The following is a 24,007-nucleotide window of genomic DNA, read 5'->3' as shown; positions in this document are numbered from 1 at the left end:
ATTGCTCCTCTCATTCCTTTGAAGGGGGATCCACCTTTTGCCTAGTGGAGTGTGTGTGTGTGGGGGGGTGTCAGGTATTTGTGTTGCATTATTATTAATTTTCAGCAGCCATTGTAAGGACCTTTCTGCAGGTTTTCAGAAAGGATTTTTTGCTAAGTGCAGCAGTGCATTGGCCTCTTAACTTCACATTATAGCAGAGTCCTTCAGTTCATGCAGAGGAGTAGTTTTAGGAGGGGCAGGGTGGGATTGTATAAACAAGAATCTATAAAGATTGTAACAAGAGACCCTGTGAAATTCTGCATCATGGAGGGGGCTCCTGGACCCCAGGGGGTGTTAGTCTTGCAATGAGTGCTACCCCTTGCTCTGTCTTGGCAGTGGCATGGCTGTAATTGCTTCAGCATGGTCAGGGGGAAGCAAACAAGATGGCCAAGAAATTAGGTAATTTTCAAGCAGCCAGACAAGCGGCTGTTATAGTAATTAATTGACTAATTCACCATACAAACAAGGGCTCTTTAAACTGAGGAAGAGCTGGTCACATGACACGGATCTGCTTTCACTCGGAGAAATGCTTCAAATATTAGGCTATGGAAGAGACATTTCTGTATCTGATCGCTCAGTAGTGCAGTAGTAGCAAAACCTCCTCCTTAATTGTTGTTGGCTCTGCAGAACAGTAGCTGATGAGTAATGTTCTTCAGAAAGATTGCAGGTACCCCGATCAGAGCAAATGTTCGCTAGACATGTGACAGATGTGTAAATAGAGTTAGTTACCTGTTTTGAATTATTTAAAGTTATTGTATTTAACATTTTTTTAATTAATGGGATTACGGCAACAAAATGGTGGCTTGTGGGCCTTTTTTGAACTACTTGCATGGCTTTTAACATACCATCATGGCTTTTCCTAGGTGTGTCCCTGCAGAGAGGCCTAGTGGGCAGGGCACTGAGCACTAGGTTTCAGAAGACCTGACTTCTATTCCCAGCTCTGGTACTGACTTTCTGGGAGACCTTAGGCATGTCACTTCCCCCTTCCTGCACCTCCGAGACCCCATCTGTGAAATCAGGGTAATGGTACTGACCCCCTTTGGACAGCGCTGTGTGATCTATGGATGAAAAGTGCCAGCTAAGAGCTAATTGTGCTCTTCAGTTTCCAAAACAGTTGAGCCAAGCAGCCAGTATCCTGCTTCCTGCCTGAGAGTAAGAATCAAGGTGACACGTCAGTGTGGGGAGGAACTCAATGTTCGTAGCAGAGATGAAGCCTACAGGTGTGGTAGGAGAGCTGGCCTGCGAGCCAGGAGATGTAGGATTAATTCCTGGCTCTGCCATGGACTTCCTGTGTGACCATGAACACATTACTACTCACTGGGTATAAGTGTTTGTTAGAACTGTGGCCTCTCTCTCTCTCTCTCTGTTCCTCACCTTGGATGGAGCTTCTCCCACTTAATCTCGAGGAGGCTCTGGTGCTTACACCTGGTCCACACAAAGTTTTTATGAATTTAACCAAACTAATTTTTTTATCGAAATGGTTGAAGTGGTACAGCTGCTGGTGTGGTCACAGTCCCACTGGCATAAAAGTGCCTTATACTATAGTTTATTCCCCTAAATGTACAGGAATGACTTACACCAGTATAATCACCAATATAACTGCACCCACACTAGCGGGCTATACTTATACTAGTTTTGAACCAATATAGTTAAAATGGTATAAAAATTGTGTGTAGACAAGCTCTTTGGGGGCAGGGGCTTCTCCTACTATGTGTGTGTGTATCACGTGGGCACTGATCACAGCTGAGGCCTGTGGGTGCTTCTGCCGGACGAATAAATGCTGCTGATGCTGAGGTCAGGCTTCCGTTCCCAGCTGCACCACAGTCTCCATCTCTCCGTGCCTCTGGTTTCCCATTGTAAAATGCGGCTAACGATGCATAACTCACCCGCGGTGTCAGAAGGTTTAATTTCAGCGGTGGCGTGCTTGTGCTCCACCTAGCACAAAAGGGGCGCATCTAATTAGCCTACCTCAAGCTCAGCTCCCCTTAGCTTCCGTGGAAGCTGAGCCGGAGTGGGGGCTGCGCCATTAAGCGCTCACAGGTTGGTATGGTGTTCGACGAATGCTTTTCAGCATGGTGGCTCTCGAGTGTGTAGAAGGCGGTTTAACCTGACGTGCCTTTGGTAGTGACTTTGAGATAGGAACGGCAGATAGAGCAAACACCTGCATGTGGAAACATTTGCCAAATGATCAGACTCGTGGGCAAGTTACGCTCCTGATGACAGGTGATTAGCTGGGCGCTCATACAAAACACTTAACTCAGGCCAGATCAAGCTAGTACATACTTCATCGTGAGCTGCTTGTTTAAACAATTTAATTTCTGTTTGTTCCAGACACCTGAGTAACAATGAGCTGACAGCAATTCCATCCCTGAGATCTCCGTCTTCCCACATCGTCTCCCTCTACCTGTAAGTCATTGCTCCAGCATGCCTGTTCTTTTTGCTTTCAGCAATCAGTTGTCATTTACAGGGTGGTTTAAAGTGTTACGGACGGAACGCCAGTTCCGGTGCTGCCAGCTCTTGTGCTTTTATGGTGAGCCTCGTGATCTGTGGTGGTTTTACTTAAAGTCCAAACTCCAGGAGAACCTCAGCTCTTATTAAAGCAAATATCTAGCCTGCGAGATTGCAGAGAAATGTTGGAAGATGTGACCTGAATGCAACCTAAAGGCTAAAATCCAGAAGGTAAATAAAAAGAAACCAAAATTAATTAATTTTATTTATTTAAAGAAATCTCATTTGTTTAAGCCACTCGTGATTTTGAGAGGCCTGACTTTTGACCATGGGGATGGCAGTAATACTGCAAGTCAGAGGGCTGGGCAGAAAACTTCCAATTCAGAGGCATGGAAGGAAGCATTTTGGCAGCTGTAAGTGTCATGCAGGATAGTCACAATCGCTATTTGTAGTAAGACCGATTTCAAATAAGGTGGAGCTCCCCAAAGCTTTCAGCCCCTGAGTCACTGGAGAGAGAAGAATGATGAGTAGGAGCATTCAGAACAGCTGCCTTTTTATGAGCATTTATGTAACTAAACTGGACACGCATCTTCAGTTAGCAAACATTGGTATGAAAGTCTGAAACATAACTTCTCAGGCGTGGAGGTATTTCTCTGTCCCGCTAGCGACGGCTGGGATTACACATCTTAAAGGCTGTGTAAAGAGAAACTTAGCCCGCTGCCCAAAACCTGCTTCCTGCATCCTAAGTCAACTCTAAAATTTGCCCAGGGAGCGATCCAACCAGCGAAATCAGCAGTAAACCCAGCAGCGTCCTTTATCAATACATTGTGGCTGGCCAGTAGGAACACTTTTGTGTCTTAGGCTTTAACCTTGGGTTTGCCTCACCTGTGTTTACTTTAAAAAAACCGAAACAGAATCAATAGGCAGCGCTGAGGGGACTTGGTTTTAAAATGCTGTTAATCAGATTGCTGCTTGAGTCTGTAGCTCTGAGATTTGTGCTGGCAGTGAGCCTGGGTTCTGAAGGCAAAGCATGCCTGCTGAATGCCCCATCTCCCTTTTTACGTTAACTCTTTCCACGGTTAGGAAGGAGCTGTGATTCTTGGCTGAGCATGGACTAGAAAGACGGTATTTTAGAAAGATTGTGTGGCTCTAACACCCCCCCACTTTGTGTAAATGAAGCATGAGGTAGTTTGTGTTAGCATTGGTGTAGCATTCAAAGGCCAAATGAAAACCTTGGAACGCTAGGGCGAATTACTTCTCAGAAATATTACTTTATGGAGTCATTCAAAATAGGCAGCCTCCCTTTATCATCTCGACAGAGCCTATGGAGATGCCTCCAATTTACCAGAGGGCTCGATGGCCCAGTTCTGCTCAGCAGCACCAATGTAAATCTAGACTAAAACATTTCATGTGCCGTGGAGCTGCTCTGGATTTCAGTGGCTGTGGCTGAGCAGAATTTGACACTGAGACTCGAAGCTTTGGTTGCTATTTCAGAATGTTTCCCTTCCTCCATCCTGACACCTAGAGAGGAATTGCCAGACTGGAACCGTCTTAGACTAGTGGCCCATTCTGTCTCTGAGGGTCTGTCTACACTGCAATTGAAAACACATGGCTGGCCTGTGTCAGCCGACTCAGGGTCAGGATGTTCAGGCTAAAGGGCTGTTTAATTGCGATGTAAATGTTTGGGCTCGGGCTGGAGCCCGGGCTCTGGGACCCCATGAGTGATCGCTTGAGCCTGAACCTAATTCTCCGCAACCCCCCCCTCCCGCCCCACCCTCCCCCGAAGTGCTTCATCTCTGCCTGATAATGACAAGATGCTTCATTAAGAGATCCGGTAATCCCTCTAATCATAGGACTGGAAGGAACCTTGAGAGGTCATCTAGTCCAGTCCCCTGCACTCATGGCAGAACAATCATGGAATAACCTACAGAAATTTATTCCTAATAGACATGAAGGTTTATACCTCCCCCCCTTTCTTTTTTTTTTAATGTGGATGTTCTCATTATCCATATAAATGTCTAACGCTTTTATCTTTGCAAGTTTTTGGCCTCATTGATATCTTGTGGCCATAAATTCCACAGGTTAATTATGTGTTGCATAAAAATCATTTCTTTCTATAAGTTGCCTTTCATTCGATTTCATTGACTGTTCTTTGCTGTTGTATTAGGAGAGGGTAAATACAAGCACCTGATTTTATCTTCTCTGTACAATTCATTATTTTCTATTCCTGTATCATGTTCACTCCTCTTTAAAAAAAGAGTGGGACTCTTTATACACCTCTACCCCGATATAACGCGACCCGATATAACACAAATTCGGATATAACGCGGAAAAGCAGCGCTCCGGGGGGGCGGGGCTGCGTGCTCTGGCAGATCAAAGCAAGTTTGATATAACGTGGTTTCACCTATAACGCGGTAAGATTTTTTGGCTCCCGAGGACAACGTTATATCGGGGTAGAGGTGTATTTTAATCTCTGTTCTCATGAAAGTCTTTCTAGTCCTCTAATCCTTTTCATTGGTCATTTGTGAATCTCTTCTGTTTATTGGACCAAAACTGAACAGAGGGTTTCAGGTAGGGATGGGAGATAACATTATAATGCCATTATAACAAGTTATCAATGTTATTTCCTATCCTATCTAAAAGATCTGTTCTAGGAATTACTTTGGGGAAGTTCTGTGGCCTATGTAATACAGGAGGTCAGTCTAGGTGATCACAGTGGTTCCTTCTAGTCTTGGAATCTATGAATCTGTGATTCTGTGAGTTGTGTAGACCCCTTAAGATTTGGGCTTCTTTTTGCCTGTGCTGTATATGGAACAGATATTTTCACTTAGTTGCCCACAGTGACTCTCAGATGATTACAGTTAATGTAGAACCAGCAATGTTCATGAGCAGTAGCTTCCATTGTGCATTACCTTGCATTTGTAAACACTGGGGTGTATCTCTTCCCCTTCACATTAGCTGCTGCTCTGCCTTTTCCACCCAGTGTCAGTACCACTAGGTGATTTCCCCTCCAGGGCCTAGGCAACTGTGAAGGCTTTGAAGCAACCTTGCTCTGCTGACAAAAATTACATTCGTATTACTTAAAGCAAGTGCAGAATAAAATGAAACAAGTTGGCTCTGTTCCTGCCCTTCCATTAGGCTGTGTAAAAATATGTAAAGCAGAAGAGCTTCCTCCCGGTCTCAATTCAGTTTGAGTAACTTAGCTTAAAATTGGCAGCCACATCTCTCTTTTTTGGCATGAGGTGAGTTTAGTTTTTATTTGAGATATGGTTCCTTTGAAATGTGGATACTAAGATCTAGTATTCGGGTTTAGTGCACTTTTGCACATCCTATGTAGAGGCAAAGCACTCTTCTGGTACCACCAGTCCTGGATCTGTAGAGAGACCTTCAACAAAATGGGTCAGCAATCACTTCTGGTTACTGGAAGCATGAGAAGGGTGCTGGCTGGTTTATACCTCAGAAGTTGTGTATTGAAAGTTTGCATATAAATTGCCAGCTTTCCTTAGCTGCCATACATAAATTACTCCCAATAGTTGGAGTTATGCTGCAATAAGGATCTTATTGTTTAGTCCATTTAGGAGAATCCTGCAGGCAGTTGCATTTCGTTTTAAATTTTTATCACAGGCAATAAATGATCTAAAACGATGTTTAAAATGACCTGTGTTAATTGACGTTACTAACTGGTTGATTAACCATTAGAATAGATTACCAAGGGAAGAGAAACGTTCTCCATCACTTGGAATCTTTAAATGAAAGATGTGCTTTAGTTCAACCACAAATTATTGGACTTCATGTAGGAATTACTGGATTAAATTCAATGGCCGGTGTTATGTAGGAAGTCAGACTAGATGATCATAGTGGTCTCTTCTAGTCTTAAAATCTGTAAATCTATAATTGGGAATGCTGCACAGGTCAAACCCAGAGTGAAAATTCAGAATTAAGATGGTCATTTTGTCCTGTAAGAGAGAAACTGGATTACGCATAAGTGTGTGGCACAGCAGCGTATCCCTTCTTTTAAAGAAAAATAAATATATTCCTGTTTTTTTAAATGTTTACAAATGTTTGAAGTGTGTTTACCTCAGAAACCTCTCAAGTAGATTGTGTATTGCATCAGTCTAAGTATTTTCCAGAAGCACATGAATGTATTATAAGAGCAGTACTCTCATTCTAACAACCCTTTTGAATGGATTAAGCAGCTAATCTGTGCCTCTCTCCCTGCTTGAATTTGGGGGAGTGGAGGAGTAGGAGAATATAACCACCCTTAACCCTGTGAACATCGCTAAGAAACTCACCACAGAACTAAAGCAGTGAGTAAAATTGCCCATGGCCAAGAATTTTATAAAAGTGACTACTGATTTTGGGTGTCTCCAGATTTTGGTGCCCAACCCGATTTCCAGAGGGCGGGCTCAGCACTTTCTGAAAATCAGGTTCCTCACACGTCTCAGATTGAGCACCCAGAATCACTTGTCACCTCTGACAGTCTTGGCCTATGTACTTCGTGGCAGAACTTGAAATCATTAAAATGAACTTTGCCCCCCTCCCCCGCCGTATGTGTCTATTCCATCAGTATGTTTTCTCGAAGGACCTCATCCCAAATCTTTGATAGTTTACACAGGCTTGTTAAGTTTATCTGGCTGGCTTCTCACTTGGTACAGGATGGACACCAAGGACAGCTTTCTCTCTCTTTTCTTCTGATGTGGACTGTTTCTGCTGGACCTGTTACAGTCTTCTGCCTCAGGAAGGTTTATCCAGGCTGGTACTTGGCATCTTTTAGAAATGTGAGCGTGGGTGAAAACAGGATTAGGTGGGACAGGATAAAAGGTGCAACCCCTTTTATTACCCTAGCACAGTGGTTCTCAACCTATTTATCATTGTTGGATGCATATGCGGCCCACAAAGTATTACCTGGGCCACAAGTTGAGAACCACAATGCCCCCCACCTAGTCCTCCCCACCAACCCTATGCCCAGCGCCCTCCAGCCAGAGACCCCTTCACAGAATGGGGCCAGGAGTGGAGAGTGCTGGGCCAGGTGGGCGGCCAGGACCAAGAGCCCGCCATGCGGCAGCCCGCCCGGAACCCACTGGCTGCCAGGACTTGAACCTTCTGTTTGGGAGCCCGTGGCCTTTAGCACACAGCTGATCTGGGCTACAGCTGTGTGCTAATTGGGCCGCATGCGGGCCGCAGGTTGAGAACCGCTGCTCTGGCAGAATCAAGCACTGGAAAGTTAGCAAAGGTCTGAATTAAGGTTGTCCCTTGTGTGTGTGCACTGTGAAACATTTATTCAATCACATAGCTTTTTTCCCCACAGGACTTCTATATCATTAATTAAATGTATAGTTAATTAGTCTCAGGGTAGCCTTAATACTGGCATTTCCTAACTTTTGGCTTTGCAACCCGAACTTTAATCACAGCATATCTCTCCTTTGTGACAAACCTGAACTTCACCGGCCTACAGAGAGGGCTGTAGTTCATTGAGAACCACCCCTAGGGACCTGTGGTATTCATGTTACCTTGTCCCCTGATGACCTGTGGTATTACATGAAAAGCTTTTATTCGCAGGATGATTCTGAAACCATGCTGCAAACCTTCAGGTATTGCAGACTGGTAGCAGTGATACACATAAATCACATGCAACAAATCAGTGATGCCCATAATTGTGGTGGTGAAGATAAATTGTAATCTGGTTTAATTATTCATAGAACAGCCAATTCATTTGTCTTGCACTTCGAAAATGTCGCCAAAGCAGTTCATCTCCAACAACAGCAAACATAAGGGACCTGGTAAAGCTTTTAATAGAATAGGGTGGGGGGAAAACATCTCTGTATGAGTTACCAAATAAAGACAGCACCAGACATTAAGTGCAAACATCTGTTACATTATAACTCCAGAGCCAGAAAAGTCAGCTTTTAGGGCCAGAGTCTGGTATACGTCTGAACTAATACTGAAATGACATTGGAGTAACCGAGAGCAGAATCTGTCCCGTAATTCCTGCCACAGTGCCTAGATTTGAATGTTGGGAGGTGATGGCAGGCTGTGCTCATCAGAGTGCTCTTAGCTGTGGAATGCCCAGGCCAACGTTCTGCTGTAACCAAGTGTGTTAAAACTCTCTGGTCCCTGTGTTAGACCTTTTGCCTCAGGCTTTTACTTGATGTTTCTCTGTGTGAGATGATGGGTACATGGCTGTGTGACAGAGCTAGTTTTTAGCATCAAGGGTGAGTCCTTTTGCTGAAGTCACAGGGCGGGGGACGAATGATAGAGAACACAGAACTCACTGTGGAGACACTGGATGTTGAGACCGATGGTCTAGAACAAAACCATTTTTGAGTTATTGGAGTGCAAAGAAAGAATATGCAGAATTTTCCCTCAGAAACTCAAAACAGCCTAACAGAATGATGTTAGCAGATAGAAGCCCACCCCATGCCATGGCTGAAATATCTCATGCTTGTTAGCACAGGTGATGATGATTTTTCCGGAAAGTTCGGATTGGCTGAGAGGAAGGGTGGTCCCATGGTTACAGTGCTAATCTGGGCTGAGGGAGACCCCCCAGATCAATTCCCTCCTCTGCCACAGACTAAAAAGTCTTGTGTGACCAGGGCAAGTCACTTAGCCCTGGTCTACACTGGAGGGGGGGAGGGATCGATCTAAGTTATGCAACTTCAGCTACGTGAATAACATAGCTGAAGTCGACGTACTTAGATCGACTTATCATGGTATCTTCACCGCGGTGAGTCAACTGCGGCTGCTCCCCTTGCCGAGCTGGAGTTCAGGAGTCGACGGGAACACGCTTGGGGGTCGATTTATCGCGTCTAGACTAGATGCGATAAATCGACCCCCGCTGGATCGATTGCTGCCCGCCAAGCTGGAGGGTAGTGAAGACATACCCTGAGTCTCTCTCTGCTTCAGTTCCCCCATCTGTACACTGGGAGTAATAGTATGTGCCTGCCTCACAAGGGTGCTGTGAGGATAAATACCTGAACACCTCACAATCTTTAATGTAAGACCGTGATGCGCGGGGGGGGGCATACGAGTACAAATGGATAGCCTAAAAATAAGGGCTTAAACAAGTGCAGTAAATGTAGTGTACTACTGTGGCACTGCCTATGGTGATTATATTCATCCTCAATTGGCTAAGAATCAAGGAGGCTCACAGATTAAATACATTAAAATAACTTTCATTTTTTCCACTGTAACTCATCTAAAACCCTAAATGTCTCGAAACAGAAGTGGGCCGTGACCCGGACCATTCAGCTGTCTGTTGACAAAAATAAAGCTGTTTGAGCTAATCTGGCCCCTCGACCTTGCTCAGAGTACGCACGGAGGACAAGGAAACTAGAGCGAGGATTTTTTGGAGCAAAAGAGTGGAAAATAGGATTAGCTGGTTCATAAAGGACGCAAGCAGTGCTCTACACTGCATTGACGAGTGAAGGGACATCACTCGGATTTCTCTGCTGCCAATCTGAGCATAAAACTTTCTTGAAAAATCAATTTGCTTTACAGGCTCGTTAATGGAAAGATCAATTCATCTTAAACTGTAATTAAACAGAGAGGCCTAATAGAGGAAGGTCAACTATCTGCTGTACCATGGGCAAGAGATAGCCCGTAAAATAAAGCTTCAAATAAAGGAGGGCAAATAATTGGCAATTGGGATTGGTGGGGGACAGACTAGACCTATGAAATGCCCTGCTTGTTCAAGAGTGTCTCTGAGCACCAAGACAGTCACTAAGGTTCATAGTGAAAAGATTCATAGATTTGTAAGGCCAGAGGGGACTGTTACAACACTTTGGTCTGACCTCCTGCATAGCGCAGGCCAGAGAACCTCACCCAATAATTTCTGCATCAAGCCCATAACTTCTGTTTGAGCCAGAGCATATCTTTTAGAAAGATGTCCAGTCTTGATTTAAAGTCTCACAGGGACGGAGAATCCATCGTGTCCCTTGATAAGCTGTTCTAATGGTTAATTACCCTTACTGCTAAAAATTTGTGTCTTTATTTCCAGTCTGAATTTGTCTGGCTTCAGCTTCCAGCCTTTGGAATTTGTTACGCCTCTCTCTGCTAGATTAAAGAACCCTCTACTATCAGAAATCTCCATCATGGATTAATTGGGAGGATATTGAAGTATTATCCTCCCCTATTCCCCCAGTTCCTGTTCTCTTTCTGTCTTAGCTGAATACTTACGAAAGTGGCAAAGGTTATGAACCTCTAACCCGATATAACGTGACCCAATAGAACACAAATTCGGATATAACGCGGTAAAGCAGTGCTCCGGGGGGGGGAGGGGGCTGCATGCTCCGGCGGATCAAAGCAAGTTCAATATAACGCGATTTCACCTATAACGCGGTAAGATTTTTTGGCGCCCAAGGACAGCGTTCTATCGGGGTAGAGGCGTATTAACCCCATTTTTACTGCCTGCTTCTCTGCTGTCTTGTCATGCAATTTGTAAAATACTTGTTTCTAATGTCACCTAAACTTTAGTTGGCCTTCATCCGTCGGGGGCGAATAGACGCTGCTGCTTTAACAGAAGTGGTGCAAGCAAGCACTGTACTATCCTGTTTGCTGGAGCCAAACGTAATCACTTCATAAAAAAATTCCAAAATTCTTTCATTTTATTCAGCTCTTCCGAGTACTTGATGTCTGAGCGCCTAACGCAATGAGGTTCTGGCCTATGACTCGAGCTCCTAGGTGCTATGATAATACAAAGACTTAATAATCATTGAGGCAAATGATTCTGACACTACTTAGCTTTGCTAGCTAAGGACGAGGAAGGATGGCCTTGTGGGTAAGGCGCTGGGTGTTAAGAACCTTGCGTTCAATTCCTGGCTCTGTCACAGGCTCCCAGTGGTGACCTTAGGCAAGTCATTTAATCTTGGTGCCTCAGTTTCTCCCATCTGTGAACAGGGATAACACCATTTCCCTACTTTCTGGGGCTCTGTGAAGATAAACCAATTAATGTTTGCGAGACGCTCAGATACTATTGTGATGGAGCTATGTAAGTACCTGGATAAATGGAAGTCTGGTCTTCCTGTTTTCACTAAATACCTCTTAGGGTGTGTCCACACTGCAGTAAACTTGGGTCTGTGGGACCCGGGCTTCTGGACTCAGTGTTCCCAAATCCATACTGCATTGTAAACCTAGGTTTACAGTTGCTGGACCCTGCTTTCACAGCTGTGTTATCATGTCCATGCTGCACCGCACAGACCTTCTGACTTAGATCTGCAGCTTGACCTGTGTCTACACTGCAAAATGACAGGTCTTGGACCTGAATATCAACGGAACTCGGGCTCTGACCCCTCCCCCTAGCAGGTTCCTAGGATCTGGGTCCCAAGTGCTTGCTGACCTGAGTCAGACTGATGTGTGTGTGGATGGAAGTGGGGGTTGGGCTGAGTCCGTGCCCGTGCTTAGTGTGCAGGGTAGACATCCCCTGAGAGGTCTCGAGAATTGTATATTGTGAGCTCTAACCTTAACTCATGGGGGAGGGTGATGAATCATTAGCAAAGATTTATTATTCCAGTTGTTAATTTGCTACTGAGTTAACATACAGAATTTTTAACCGTGTCACTAAACCTCCTTCCCCTCTCCATTGTTCAACTTTCTCTTGACTCTTGTGAGGACGCCATTCCACTAATCCTGCCGTCATCCAGTGCATATAAGACACACGTTTCTTATGGCAAAAACCAAGCAGGAAAAAACGCTTAAAAAGAAAACCCCTTTGCCTTTATACATCATAAAGAAGGAAAAAATCCAGCACACAAGCCCAATTGTTTTGCTCTTTTTGAGTTGTTTGCATCATGGTAGATCCTAGAGCCTTATCATGGACCAGGACCCCGTTGTGCTAGGTGCTGTACAAACACAGAACAAAAAGACGTTCCCTGCCTCAAAGAGCTTCCAATCTAAGTGTAAAACAAGAGGCAGCAGATGGGTACAGACAGCTACACGGGAGTTCAAGCGTAACAGATGACACAGACTTTGCCCCGGAGAGCATACATTCTAAAATTAGTCAAATCATGACTCATTAGGCAGCTGTGACGAAGAGTTTACAATCTGCAAGTCATCTTTCCATGGGTAAAAAAGAAGGATCAAATAATTAGAAAGCCAGAATATGGGGAAAAACTCTGTCAGCTCAGTCTTCATCACTGCCAGCAGCTTTGTACTCATAATTAAGAAATAAAGATAATTTGGATGACAAAGTTCTTTGTGTATGTCAAAAGTCAGAAAATAACTACTGCTTTCAACTTACTATTGCTTGTAATTTGCTCAGAATTCCCCCCCCCCCCGACATCATCATTTGCTTGTATAGAATCATCTCTCAACAGTTTAAATCCCTGAGTTTGTGTTTGCTTTGCAACATTAAGATACTTTTACCAGGAAATAATATATTTCTTAGGTAGCTGATTGAATTATATTAATAATGAAAAACTATTAAGTGTACAACAGAGTAGTTGCCTGCATTCTCCATTATAGCCTTAATTAAAACTTTAAAGCTCTGGGTGACAAAATGCCTTTTAACTAATTAAAGGAAGATCAGATTGAAATCTAAAATTCTTCCCAACAAAACAGGTTAAGTAGAGGCTACACCTCTAACCTCTCTTTTAAACCTCAGACTCAAAGATTGACCATGCGAGACTTACTCCTTATCATTTTCTGTTTTGCAATGAATTACATTTTCTCAAATGAGAGTACTGGAAAATCATTTAAAACCATTTGATCCTGCTCTTGTACAAAGCTAGGTCTTTTTGCACTTCGCCTGCCATCCCCCTGTAGTTCATTAGAGATTGTAAAATCAGAAGTGAGTTTTTCATCCATTTTTTAAATGATGTAATCAGAGTAATTCCCTCGTTCTGCAGAGGAAAATGTCTTTTCCCACGGGAGATGCTTGCCCAGTGATGATGGTGGCACCCACTACTGGACATTTTTTGGGGGGTGGAGGAGCTGATTTGACTATACCAGAGTCCAGGGTTAATCTGAGATCCTAGATGCCAAAAATCAAAACCCGGACTGATAAAAGTATTCCTGACACTGTGGCCTTCATCTTCTCAAACTTAACCATGGATGGCAGCCTTAAACATGACACACACCATACCAGTGTAACAAGAAAATGGACCCATTAGTGCAGGAACTTTTAGAGCTTCTGCCTGCAAGAAGTGGTAGTGACAAGCTCCCATGACTTCTTCAGACGTGAAGTTTGAGGCTATGACTTCTAGGTTCTGGCATGGGCAGCTCAAAAGGACCCAATGTTGTGTCAAGAACAATGAAGAGGAGTTAAAGATTTTGTTTCTGGCACTGCTTAAAAGTCACACTACAACAGATAAACGAAATCCTTAGAGAATTTCATATTCTCTCATATGGCCTAATTCAAAGCCCATTGAAGTCGGGGAGGGGGCAGTGTTTCCATTGTGCTCAGTGGGCTTTGGATCAGACCCATGATTTGCATGTGTTGGGCAAAGAGTATCCATATGCCTTCGTTGTGATCCTTCTGCAGGCCAGAGATTTTGATTTCCTTTTGAGGATAGCTCTAAAGAGAAATCTATTCACAGGAGGAACAGTTTGTATTTCTTCCAGTTTAATAAATAGCAGCTGAAGAGAACCTCCCCCTGCTTTTGAAATGCAAAGGGATTGCACTGACATAGGAACAGAAGTGGCCTTGTTGCTTCCCAGCCAAACTCTGAGTTACACACAGAAATAGCTCTTGCATTGGGGGTAGCTTTAAGTCTGTACATCTGCTGTCTGAGTGATGAGAAGGCCAGATGTGCACAGGAAAGTGACGCATTCCACTATCCTAAAGCCTGCGGCTTCTCCCTGTGACTGTATTGTTGCTGAGACAATTCCTGTACTAGTGTCACTCTAAAGTTCCATTTCTTTCTCTGTTTCTCTGCTAAACGTTCATGATTTCAGTTTACCTCTGAACTTTTAAACATGTTGTTTCTGTATCCATGGTTGCACTGGTCTTCTAGTGCTCTCCCCCCAAAACAGCTGGGAGAACAATTATCCTTGTTAAGGGGCAACTTCTTTGGGCCCTGATTTTATTCATGCGGGTGGGCCCCTGCATGCACCCAGAGTCCAGTTGAAGTCACCGGACTTAACATACATGCAGGACTCTGCCCCTGCATCTCAGAATGCAATACTGGGGACCATGTTGCATAATAATTTGCCTTGGGTAAGTGCATGAGGTTCCATTGAAATGGCTGGATTTACACCCAGTTGCACCAGGTCCAAACTTGGTTCAGTGACTGAGGGCCAATTCTGTAGTCTTTATTCAGATGGTTCCGCCCTCTCCCCCATCTCATTGGGGGAGGGAGAGTTGCTTCTGTATGGACTGCCGGGTTTGATCCTATCTGTATAGTCTGTCTTACTCCACTTATTTTTGCTTCATCAACATTTAAAGACTAATAAAAATGAATGTAGGAAAATCAGGCTGTTTATTATGCACACTTCTTACAGGAGTAACATAATATATTCTTAAACCCACCTCTTCTGTTTGTTTTATTCAGAGTTCATACTAGGAATCTGGTGTGTAAAGTCTGCTGGTTGTTCAGGCCAACGATTGCAAGAGCCTTTCCCAGTAGAGGAAGTTGTCATTAATCATGTTCTCCCAGACACCACGGGAAGAGACGCTGTTTTGACTTTTCTGTTTGGTTGTTGGAACCGTTCTGATCATTTGCATGTCCTCTTCAAGATTGTAAATATAACACGGACACATGGAAACGGCAAAGGAGCTGAGTCTATTCCAGGGAAATGAGTAATCCTTCCTTTTTAGAAAAGCAACAGCAGTGAAACAGATCTTCCTGAGGCTCGGCAAACAGAGCAGCAGAAAGAAATCTGGACAAACTTAAAGTGATGTGCAGGCTAGAAGGAGAAAGCCCGAAATGGGGGTGTTTCCTGGAGTTCTGTTTAACTCTTAATGTTGCTCGAGTAAATTTTTATGGCGAATGCGCCTCTTCTAAGGGGAGGATCACCATCGTATAGAACAATGGGAACTTGGTTTTCTGCAAATGGAAAACCATTTTGAGTAGGCTATTTATTTTATGTTGGACTAGGTCTGATCTCAGTGCAGTGCCTTACAATGCAGGCCAGGTTAGCTTCCTTCTTGTTTTGGATGGAGAGATGATGATCTTGTGGGGTAAAGCATAAGATTGGAGTCAGGACACTGGAGTTGTTTTCCTTGCTACAATACATACTCGCTGTGATCTAGGACCAGGCCACTTAACTGAGCCTTAACTCAGCGTCCCCCGTCTGTGAAGTGAGGATAGTATCTACCTCTATTTCAGGGTAGAATTAATTCATGAATGTTTATGAAGTACTTCCAGATGCTCAAAAGGTAGGTGCTCTGCAGAAGTGCAAGTTATTTGTCCATGATGACATTGCACAGGATGTCTTCCAGATTCTTTCCCTTGCAAATCGGACATAGATTAATTGTAGAAGTAGTTTGTAGTCATGGTCTTCTGGTAAAAATAACCTCATACTTGGATCTTGGCGTAGCCAAAACTTACTACAATTAATATCTGCCAGTACGAGTTAAACCAAAAGCTGCTTTTTGTTGTTGTCTTTTAGCACATTCAAATTGCCAGTTTGAGACTGAGGGCTGGTCTACACTGGGGGTGGGGGGGGATCGATCTAAGATACGCAACTTCAGCTACGTGAAAAGCGTAGCTGAAGTCGAAGTATCTTAGATCGATTTACCTCCCGTCCTAACGGCGCGGGATTGACGGCCGTGGCTCCCCCGTCGACTCCGCTACCGCCTCTCGCTCTGGTGGAGTTCCGGAGTCGATGGGGAGCGCGTTCGGGGATCGATTTGTTGCGTCTAGACGAGACGCGATAAATTGATCCCCGATAGATCGATTACTACCCGCCGATCTGTCGAGTAGTGAAGACATACCCTGAGGTAACTCCAAACTAGTTTGCTCTAGGGGGAGTGAGAGCAATGAAAGCAGATTAAATGCTGTCTAGATACATACTTTATGTGTGGTTCCTGCCTTTTACAAAAGATCTTTAACTTCGATCTGTGTATATGTTTCTAGCAAACAATCTACTTTAGGATTGCAGGATGTGAGTATTTTCAAGAGAGCTAGTCAACATTTTTTTCCAGACGGTTCTAATTTTCAGCCTTCAAGTGCTAGATAATATTCACTCACATTTTTTTTTTTTTTTTTTAAAACTAGTTTGGGGGGAAAGATTTTCAGAAAGGTTTTTTTTTTATCTTTTTTATTTTTTTTTTTTTTCTTGTTTTGTTAATTTCTCTCTTTTTTTTTTTTTTTTTTTTTTTTTTTTGGTAGTAACAAAACTAGTTTGGGGGGAAAGAGAGACAGAAAGGTATAGTATTTATCTATCCTATATTCAGGCATGGACTAGAGCAGTTAAAGCAAGAGTTGAAAGATCACCATTATTTGCAGAACCCAGTAACACCCTGATGCCTTTACTAGCACCTGACATCTTGACTGTCAACATTTTGGAAACGCCACGCTTTTGGCTGCCTGAAAGTATTGCGAAAGGCTCAGGAACTCAACCAATAGGCAATATGCTTGAGGCTCTGTGTTTACAACGGGGATAAAACCATTTCAGAAGTCCTGCTCACATTCTTTAAGGACACAAAGGTTGGAAGGTACCCCCTAGTATTTAACTTTGTTTACATGAGTGCTTGTACCATTATTACTACTGGCAGCATTAGCCATGGTGGGAAAACTGGGAAGGAAGAACCCTAGTGTAGACCTAGCCCTTAATGGTTGTGCTATATTAGCAAAGCAGTCTGGGAAAGCTTACGGTCTCTGTTTTGTAGCTAAACAGGAATTGATGCTCCTTACTAAGTAGTCTGGCACCTTTTACTTCTGTTAAATTCCCCAAATAATTGCAGAGAAAAACAAGAGATGATCGTATTAAATGTTATGATCTTGCCATTATACAAATAATCCTCTCGGGGGAAAAACATTTGAGTGCTGGTTATTAAGGACAAAATGATCCTTCGTGAGTATAGATGAAATGATCGTTTAAGAGACCATTCTCCCATCCAAGACTGTACATAACTCTCACTGTTAGCGGGAGTTGCACAACAAGTATTGATTGGGAGAAAGAGGTTAGTAGAATACATATTCTGCCTGTTAATGTTCAGTTGCGTATTGGGGAAGGTAATGAACACAGTCAGAAAATCCAGCAAGTAAATAGGCACGTGTGTGAAAAGAAATCTGTTGTTTTTAACTCTAAAAGATCTGAGCATTTAGGAGTAAATCTAAAATATATACTGTATATACTCGTTCATTGGCCCGTTCGTTTATAAACTGACCCCCCAAGATGGATAGGTAAAAATAGCAAAAACTGTATAACCCTTTCATAAGCCGACCCTATATTTCAGGCTCCCGGCCCATCAGAGTAAGCCGCTAGTGGGCCAAGATGTTTTGTTTACCTGGACCATTGGCAGGTATGGAGCCCCTCAACTTCCAGTGACCGCGGTTTGCCGTTCCCAGCCAATGGGAGCTGCGGGAAGTGGCGGCCAGGATGTCCCTTGACCCATGCCGCCTCCCGCAGCTCCCATTGGCTGGGAACGGTGAACCGCGGCCACTGGGAGCTGAGGGGCTCCGTGTCTGTGAACGCTCCAGGTAAACAAAACGACAATGTATTAAATACTCAATTAAATAATTCAATAAAGCTTAAAATCATCAAATTTTGGTGTAGACCCATTGATAAGCCAACCCCCACTCTTTCATGCTTCACTTTACATATACTGGGACAGCAGACAAAACAGAAAATGTATGTAGGAGTAATGTCACATAGGCTTAAAAGAATAACTTGTCTCCAGTATTCCATTTATTGTAGTCCATAGATTGCACTGATGAAATTGCTGAATGGAATGACTGTTAACATCAGTGTAAGCGAAAGAAGGTTTTTCTTTCTGAAATCAGTAGGGTACCACTAGCTAGAAACACTCCTTGGTCATGTTGAACTTAGGGATTTCTCCAAGCCATAATCTTGAAACAATTAACCTACTTCCTTTTCAAAATAAGAGGAACCGAAGAAGTAAACATTTCTTTTAAAGAAGGTGAACAGTTGTATTGGATTAGTTGCAAGTTAAGTGTGCACCGGTGACTTCCACGCTCCCTGGTCGTGTGTCTAGGAAGTGGATGGAGGCATACCTCTGTTATAAGCCTGAGTTAGTACAACACCAATTTGGTTTTGTTTTGGTCTAGTTTTGAATTCACTGAACCTTTTGGACCCACTATTTGCAGAATCCTTGCCCTTACCTTTCCCATTTCAGTGTTGTTAGAAGGCAGGATGCATGGAGTTGTCAGTTTGGGGCGATTTCATTAGTCAAGAAAACGAATGTGAACATTGCTCTTCGAGGCAGGCGCTTTTTCTCTTGAGGGCTGAACGTCTCAGCTGGGCTGTAGAAAGCCCACCAGGGAGGTCTGCCCAGAGGCTATCCGCCTGCCTCAGGGGCTTGCTGACAACACAGATAAGCCCTTTCAGCAGAGCATGAGTGTGCGTTATGTCAGGACAGACTAGCCGGCCGGCATCCTATCTTCTAAAGTGTTAACGGGAGCCTTGATTTAGGGATGTTTGTCAATAATTCGTTTCCCACCTTCAAGGGCAAGATCCAAGGCTGACTGGAGTCAGCAGGAGCTGCATCAGTCCCTAGGAGACTAGACAAAATTTTGTGGTACCAACATGTCATCGCTGTCTCAACCTGTTCCTGAGCCGGGGTGACAGAATCCTCATTAAATCCACGTGTTTTTATTGTAATCCAATCAAAGACGTTAGTAAATGTGCTAGGCCAGTGAGTCAAACTGTAGCTTGCAGGCAGACACGGTGTGTGATTTCAAGCAATCTGCTTGTAATTAGCGTTTGGATTAATGTCCCAGAATCTCTAGCAGAGCTGTTACATTTGGTTTGTGCTTAAAAAGTTACTCCTTTGCCCTTGATTTCCCCCTCCCCAACCCTGCAGAGGAGGAAGAGCAAAAGCAAAACAATGCAAGCCCTCAAACACACACACTGACTATTCTGACAATAAATTGCAGGGGGCCTTAACTTCTCGAATTTGCTCATTGCTTTGGTATGTAAAGTATAACCGAAACCAGTGTCATGATTTAGGGGTACTGTTTTCAAAAGCGCCTACGGCCCAATGACTTTCAATTGAAAACTTTACCCTCTCTGACCTGGGATTACAAAACTCTCCTGTGAGAGGATCGAGAGGATGATGCAGGCTTGCCAGCTTTGGAGTGGGATGCGGTGGCTTCCTTTTGCTCAGAACATCACCTGGGGGTGATTAGTTTTGTCTTTTCACTTGGACTAGTTCTTATCAACTCTCAACCCGCTTTGCTCCTTTTCGCAAATCCGCTTTGTCTTTGAGGAGAACAATGATGATGATTGTTGTTGGCGTCACAGTGGGTGCCCAAAGGCCCTGGGGCTGATCAGGGCCCCTTTCTTGCTAGGCACTGGGCAAACGCATTCAAGGAGACAGTCCCTGCCCCCAGGAGCTTACAGTCCGTAAAGACAACAGGTGGGAACAGGGATTCGATGTAGGAGCAAACCGATCAGGGCAGTCCAGGCTATTTGCATGTATTTGTTTATATTTTTCATTTATATTACAAAGCCTTCATTTTATGGGAGTTTTCAGGGGACGGGGCACTCAGGTTTGAACTGGGGGAAGGGAAGGGATTGTTGAAGTAAAAGGTGAGTGGGTCGGGGCAGGAAGAGAGAGATGGGAAAGAGAAAAGTGAGAAGGGCAGTGGGCAGGGAGAGTGGGGGTGGGCCGTTGAGGGGTTGCAATGGGAAGGGAAGGGGCAGGATGAGGGGGGAACAACCACTAATGGCAATACAGCCAGTAAAGGGAGGAGGGCGGGGGAAAGAAATGTGAAGTCCAGTCCTCTGACTTGAGTGACGCTGTCAAAAAGGCTCTCCCAGGCTGCTGTTCTCCATATGGAAGAGGGGAGGCTGTTGGGTTTAGTGCCACAGCAAGATCATGAAGAGAGATGGGAATTGGGCCAGGAAGCCCTTAACTTACTCCCTGCACCCTCAGCTGCTGAAGGAAGAGCTCTGAGGAACTTGGGAATTTCATATCACACCCCAAAGCGAGGCCGGGAGACCCCTATGTGGTCCTCAGCAACGAAGCACATGGGTGACTCTCTTCAGCTATAAACAGTATCATCTGTATCAAAGACGCACAGTTGCTTTAGCCCAGTAGCTACCTAGACCTGCCCGCCTCACCTCAGGTATGCCCTGAAGCCGGCCAAACTGTGACAAACCAAGGAAGTTCCACAGATGAGTAGCCTCTGGCCAAGGTGTCCCACCAGCAGTCCTGAGAACCAGCGGAAGAAGCAGTCCAGCCCCTTTTAAGAGGGTCACAGGGAGAAGTCTCACAGCTTTGTAGATCGTTTCCAAAACTTTTGAACTGCACCTGGAAGCCACCGATAGGATGGTGCCCAGGGGTTGGGCTCACGCAGTTTGTGGAGATGTGACCCTCACCATGGACGAAGGGCATTTTATGTGGCCTCTATAGCAGATCTATACCCTTTGTGAGGGTGTAACTTTAAAAGAAACCAGAGGACTGAAATCACAATATATAAGGTATCTGAAAGACAGCGACAAGTGTCTGGTGCTTGTGGAACAGCTCTGTAACTAGTGGCACAGTTGCATGTGTGACAGAGGCCGCCTTGTCTTGAGACATCTTAATTTGCTTTGATATCATAACAGGTTTTGTGATCTGCTGGGGCAGATAAGACAGTCTCTGTGTTGAGAGACTAATACCCTAATCCTGCCTATTCCACATGTTTTACTCTCTTAACGGGAGCAGCAGGATCAAATGCCGAAGGCGTAGGAAATTGTATGTTGTAAAAGATATCAAAAATCACATACATGATGGCTAGATCAAAAGTCTGCTGTGAATAAATACAGATCAAAACCAGGGGGGGCATTTTTTAAAACTACATCAGTTGTATCAATGTGCTCAGGAAAAGACCTTGTGCTCTGACATGTCGAAGTGCCAAAAAAACTTAAATGAATGCTGAAAATGCAAAGGATCCAGAGAGTAAAGACCCTTTGAGTTCTTCTCATTTACTTATGAAAGATTTTTTTTGTCATCTAAGTTTTCATCAAGCTACCGTAGCTTTTTATTTATATTTTACTTCACAGCAACACAAAGAATCTACTGGCCTGTATCCTGTAAAACATCAGCTTAAGCAAGTTAGCATAAGTATAGTAGGCCTGTGACCCTCAGCATAGATAAAATGGCGCGACAGTTATCCTAGATTTTGGGGAACTTGGAATAGCTGGCTCAATAAGGAGTTGGTATGTAATGGTACCAGGCAACCGAAAGAACACTGAGCTAATACTAGGCTTGGATATTTTAGGATAGAATTGTGGGCAGATGTCTAACCACAAACTTGCTTGAGCAATAGGTGACATATATATGATAATGAGTTAAATGGCATTAATATGTTAACTTAGAGGATAAGAGCACCCCAGTACCGTGAGGGTGAGAAAGTTGGATTTGGACATGGAAGCCTGGGCGTCAGAATGAATATTTCATGATAGTGCTCACGCCCAGTAATAGGGCAAAACCACCATGGGTTAGTTTCCCATAATTGACCCTTCAGCTCTTTGTTATCTACCACCAATCTTTGGGTTTTGGGGAATCTGGACCATTGGACTCATTCAGGGTGCCAGAGACAGGGCTGGTCCTTTGTCTCTCACCACCAGGTCCTCAAGACAGGTATAAGTATGAGCATATGCAAGGAATGATACTACAGATATCCCCAATACTGTATTATTCCTATCTGATTAGATGGTTTGGAGCTTTTCTGTCTTTACTAATAGTTTTAATAAAAATCGCAAAGGCTTTTGCATTTCCCACAGTGTGTGTCCTTGCCATGCAACCCGAGGTTCCCTACGAGATATTGAACTTGTCGGTTTTAGCTCTGTGGAGCCTGATTCTGGGACAAGAACCCTGTTACTCTCAGCTCATTAATTAGTATCGATTAGCAATCAATACAGTTATTATTACCCCTTAAAGGATCAGGCAACAGCATACACACAGTGTGTTGGAGTTACGTGCAAGGGGTTGTTGTGGGGTACTTCAGAATGCCAGCATCTGGGTGTGAGGATTAAATGATATCAAGTGCCGCGTGAGTTCACTGAAGAGCTAGAGGAATCATATGCAATGAGGTGCAGGTAGAGCCCAGGAGACTGAAAAAGACCGATATGTATAAAACATGAAGGGCAGGTCTACACTGCAGATTTACATCAGCACAGCTGTGACATGGCTGGTGAAGATGCTCTAAGCCGACAGCAGAGAGCTCTCCTGTCGGCTTATTAACCCCACCTCCGCTCTTCTACCGACATAGTGCCGTCTACACGGCAGGGTTGAGGTCAGTATAACTACGTCACTCACGGGGGTGGATTTTTCACACCCGGAGTGACGTAGTTATACTGAAGTAAGTATGTAGTGTAGATAGGGTGACCGGATGTCCCAATTTTATAGGGTCAGTCCTGATTTTTGGGTCTTTTTCTTATATAGGCTCCTATTACCCCCCACCCCCTGTCCCGATTTTTCACATTTGCTGTCTGGTCACCCTAAGTGTAGACCAAGGTGTAGAGTATTTGGCTGGAGTCTGGTTGGGTCTCTTACTGTGCCCTGATGGGAAACGTTATTGGATTTATTAGAGTGACACCAGGGGGATTTCTCTTAGTTCTGTAGAGAACGGTGCTTTTTCTGCTGAATTTTTAACCCAATCTATGGAATACTATAGAGGCCTGGTAATTCTGTAGGGCAGTGTTTTTCCATCACAAGGCTATTGTCTATTAAATTCTATACTTTCTTTTCCCGCAAGGGGATTTGTTCCGTTATTACCATGTGCAACCTTCCAGTGGCTCTGCCATTTTAACATTATTTCCTGCTCTTTAGTTTGAAAGTCGAGCATTATGAACATTACAAAGGCAGTGTTAGAATAATTACCGGCCACCTTCACTGAGCTATTTAATCAATCAGCGTCTTAAGCCCTGGCAATTGTGTACAGTTCCTGTAGCCCGACGTTAAAATGATTTAAAGCTAGTAGTGCAGCGTTCTCTGATCACCTCTTAGAACCAGGGACGCTTTTCAAGTTAGTGGGAAGCGCTACATACTCCACCTGTCGAGATGTTGGCCACCCGGTGGGGCTGTGAGCTGAATAAACGTGTCCTCCCCTGTGGTGGTTTGCCCTGTTGACTGTGGGAAAACATGTGGGCCCCCGTCATCAGTCGGACATTGGAGGCTCCCTGTGAAACTGTTTGGCTGATGGCAGAAGCTGAGGTAATGCAACTCTTAAATGAAGTAATCTCTAAGCGCATGTGTGCGCGCACATCCATGGGGCTGATGACCAGAGCTAGTTAGCTGCTGGAGGTGGTGTGTTAGACAAGAACCTGTCTGTGCCTGTGGAAATGAGCTGGAAAGGGTTATCCGACAGATGGGGTGGTTTGGTAGTGAGTTGCGTTTCTCTGATTCCTGTAATGCGGAGAGCTCAGTTGTGTGGGAGCAAAACCTTTTCAACCTGGGGGAGTTTTCCAT

The 24,007-nt window shown here is 44.2% G+C and overlaps 1 protein-coding gene across 1 annotated transcript in view; it reads left to right on the top strand.

The window, feature by feature from the left end:
• LRIG1 (leucine rich repeats and immunoglobulin like domains 1) overlaps positions 1-24,007 on the top strand; it is a 132,938-nt gene that overhangs the window by 57,064 nt on the left and 51,867 nt on the right. The window contains exon 3 of the mRNA XM_024211419.3: positions 2,371-2,445. Coding sequence (XP_024067187.2) covers positions 2,371-2,445 — 75 coding nt within the window. The remainder of the gene's footprint in view (positions 1-2,370; positions 2,446-24,007) is intronic.

The sequence above is a fragment of the Terrapene carolina genome, unplaced genomic scaffold (assembly GCF_002925995.2).
Source record: "Terrapene carolina triunguis isolate 2854851 unplaced genomic scaffold, T_m_triunguis-2.0 Scaffold89, whole genome shotgun sequence".
Taxonomy (NCBI): domain Eukaryota; kingdom Metazoa; phylum Chordata; order Testudines; family Emydidae; genus Terrapene; species Terrapene triunguis.
Note: the sequence above shows the minus strand (reverse complement) of the source record. Positions and strands in the feature narration are given on the sequence as shown.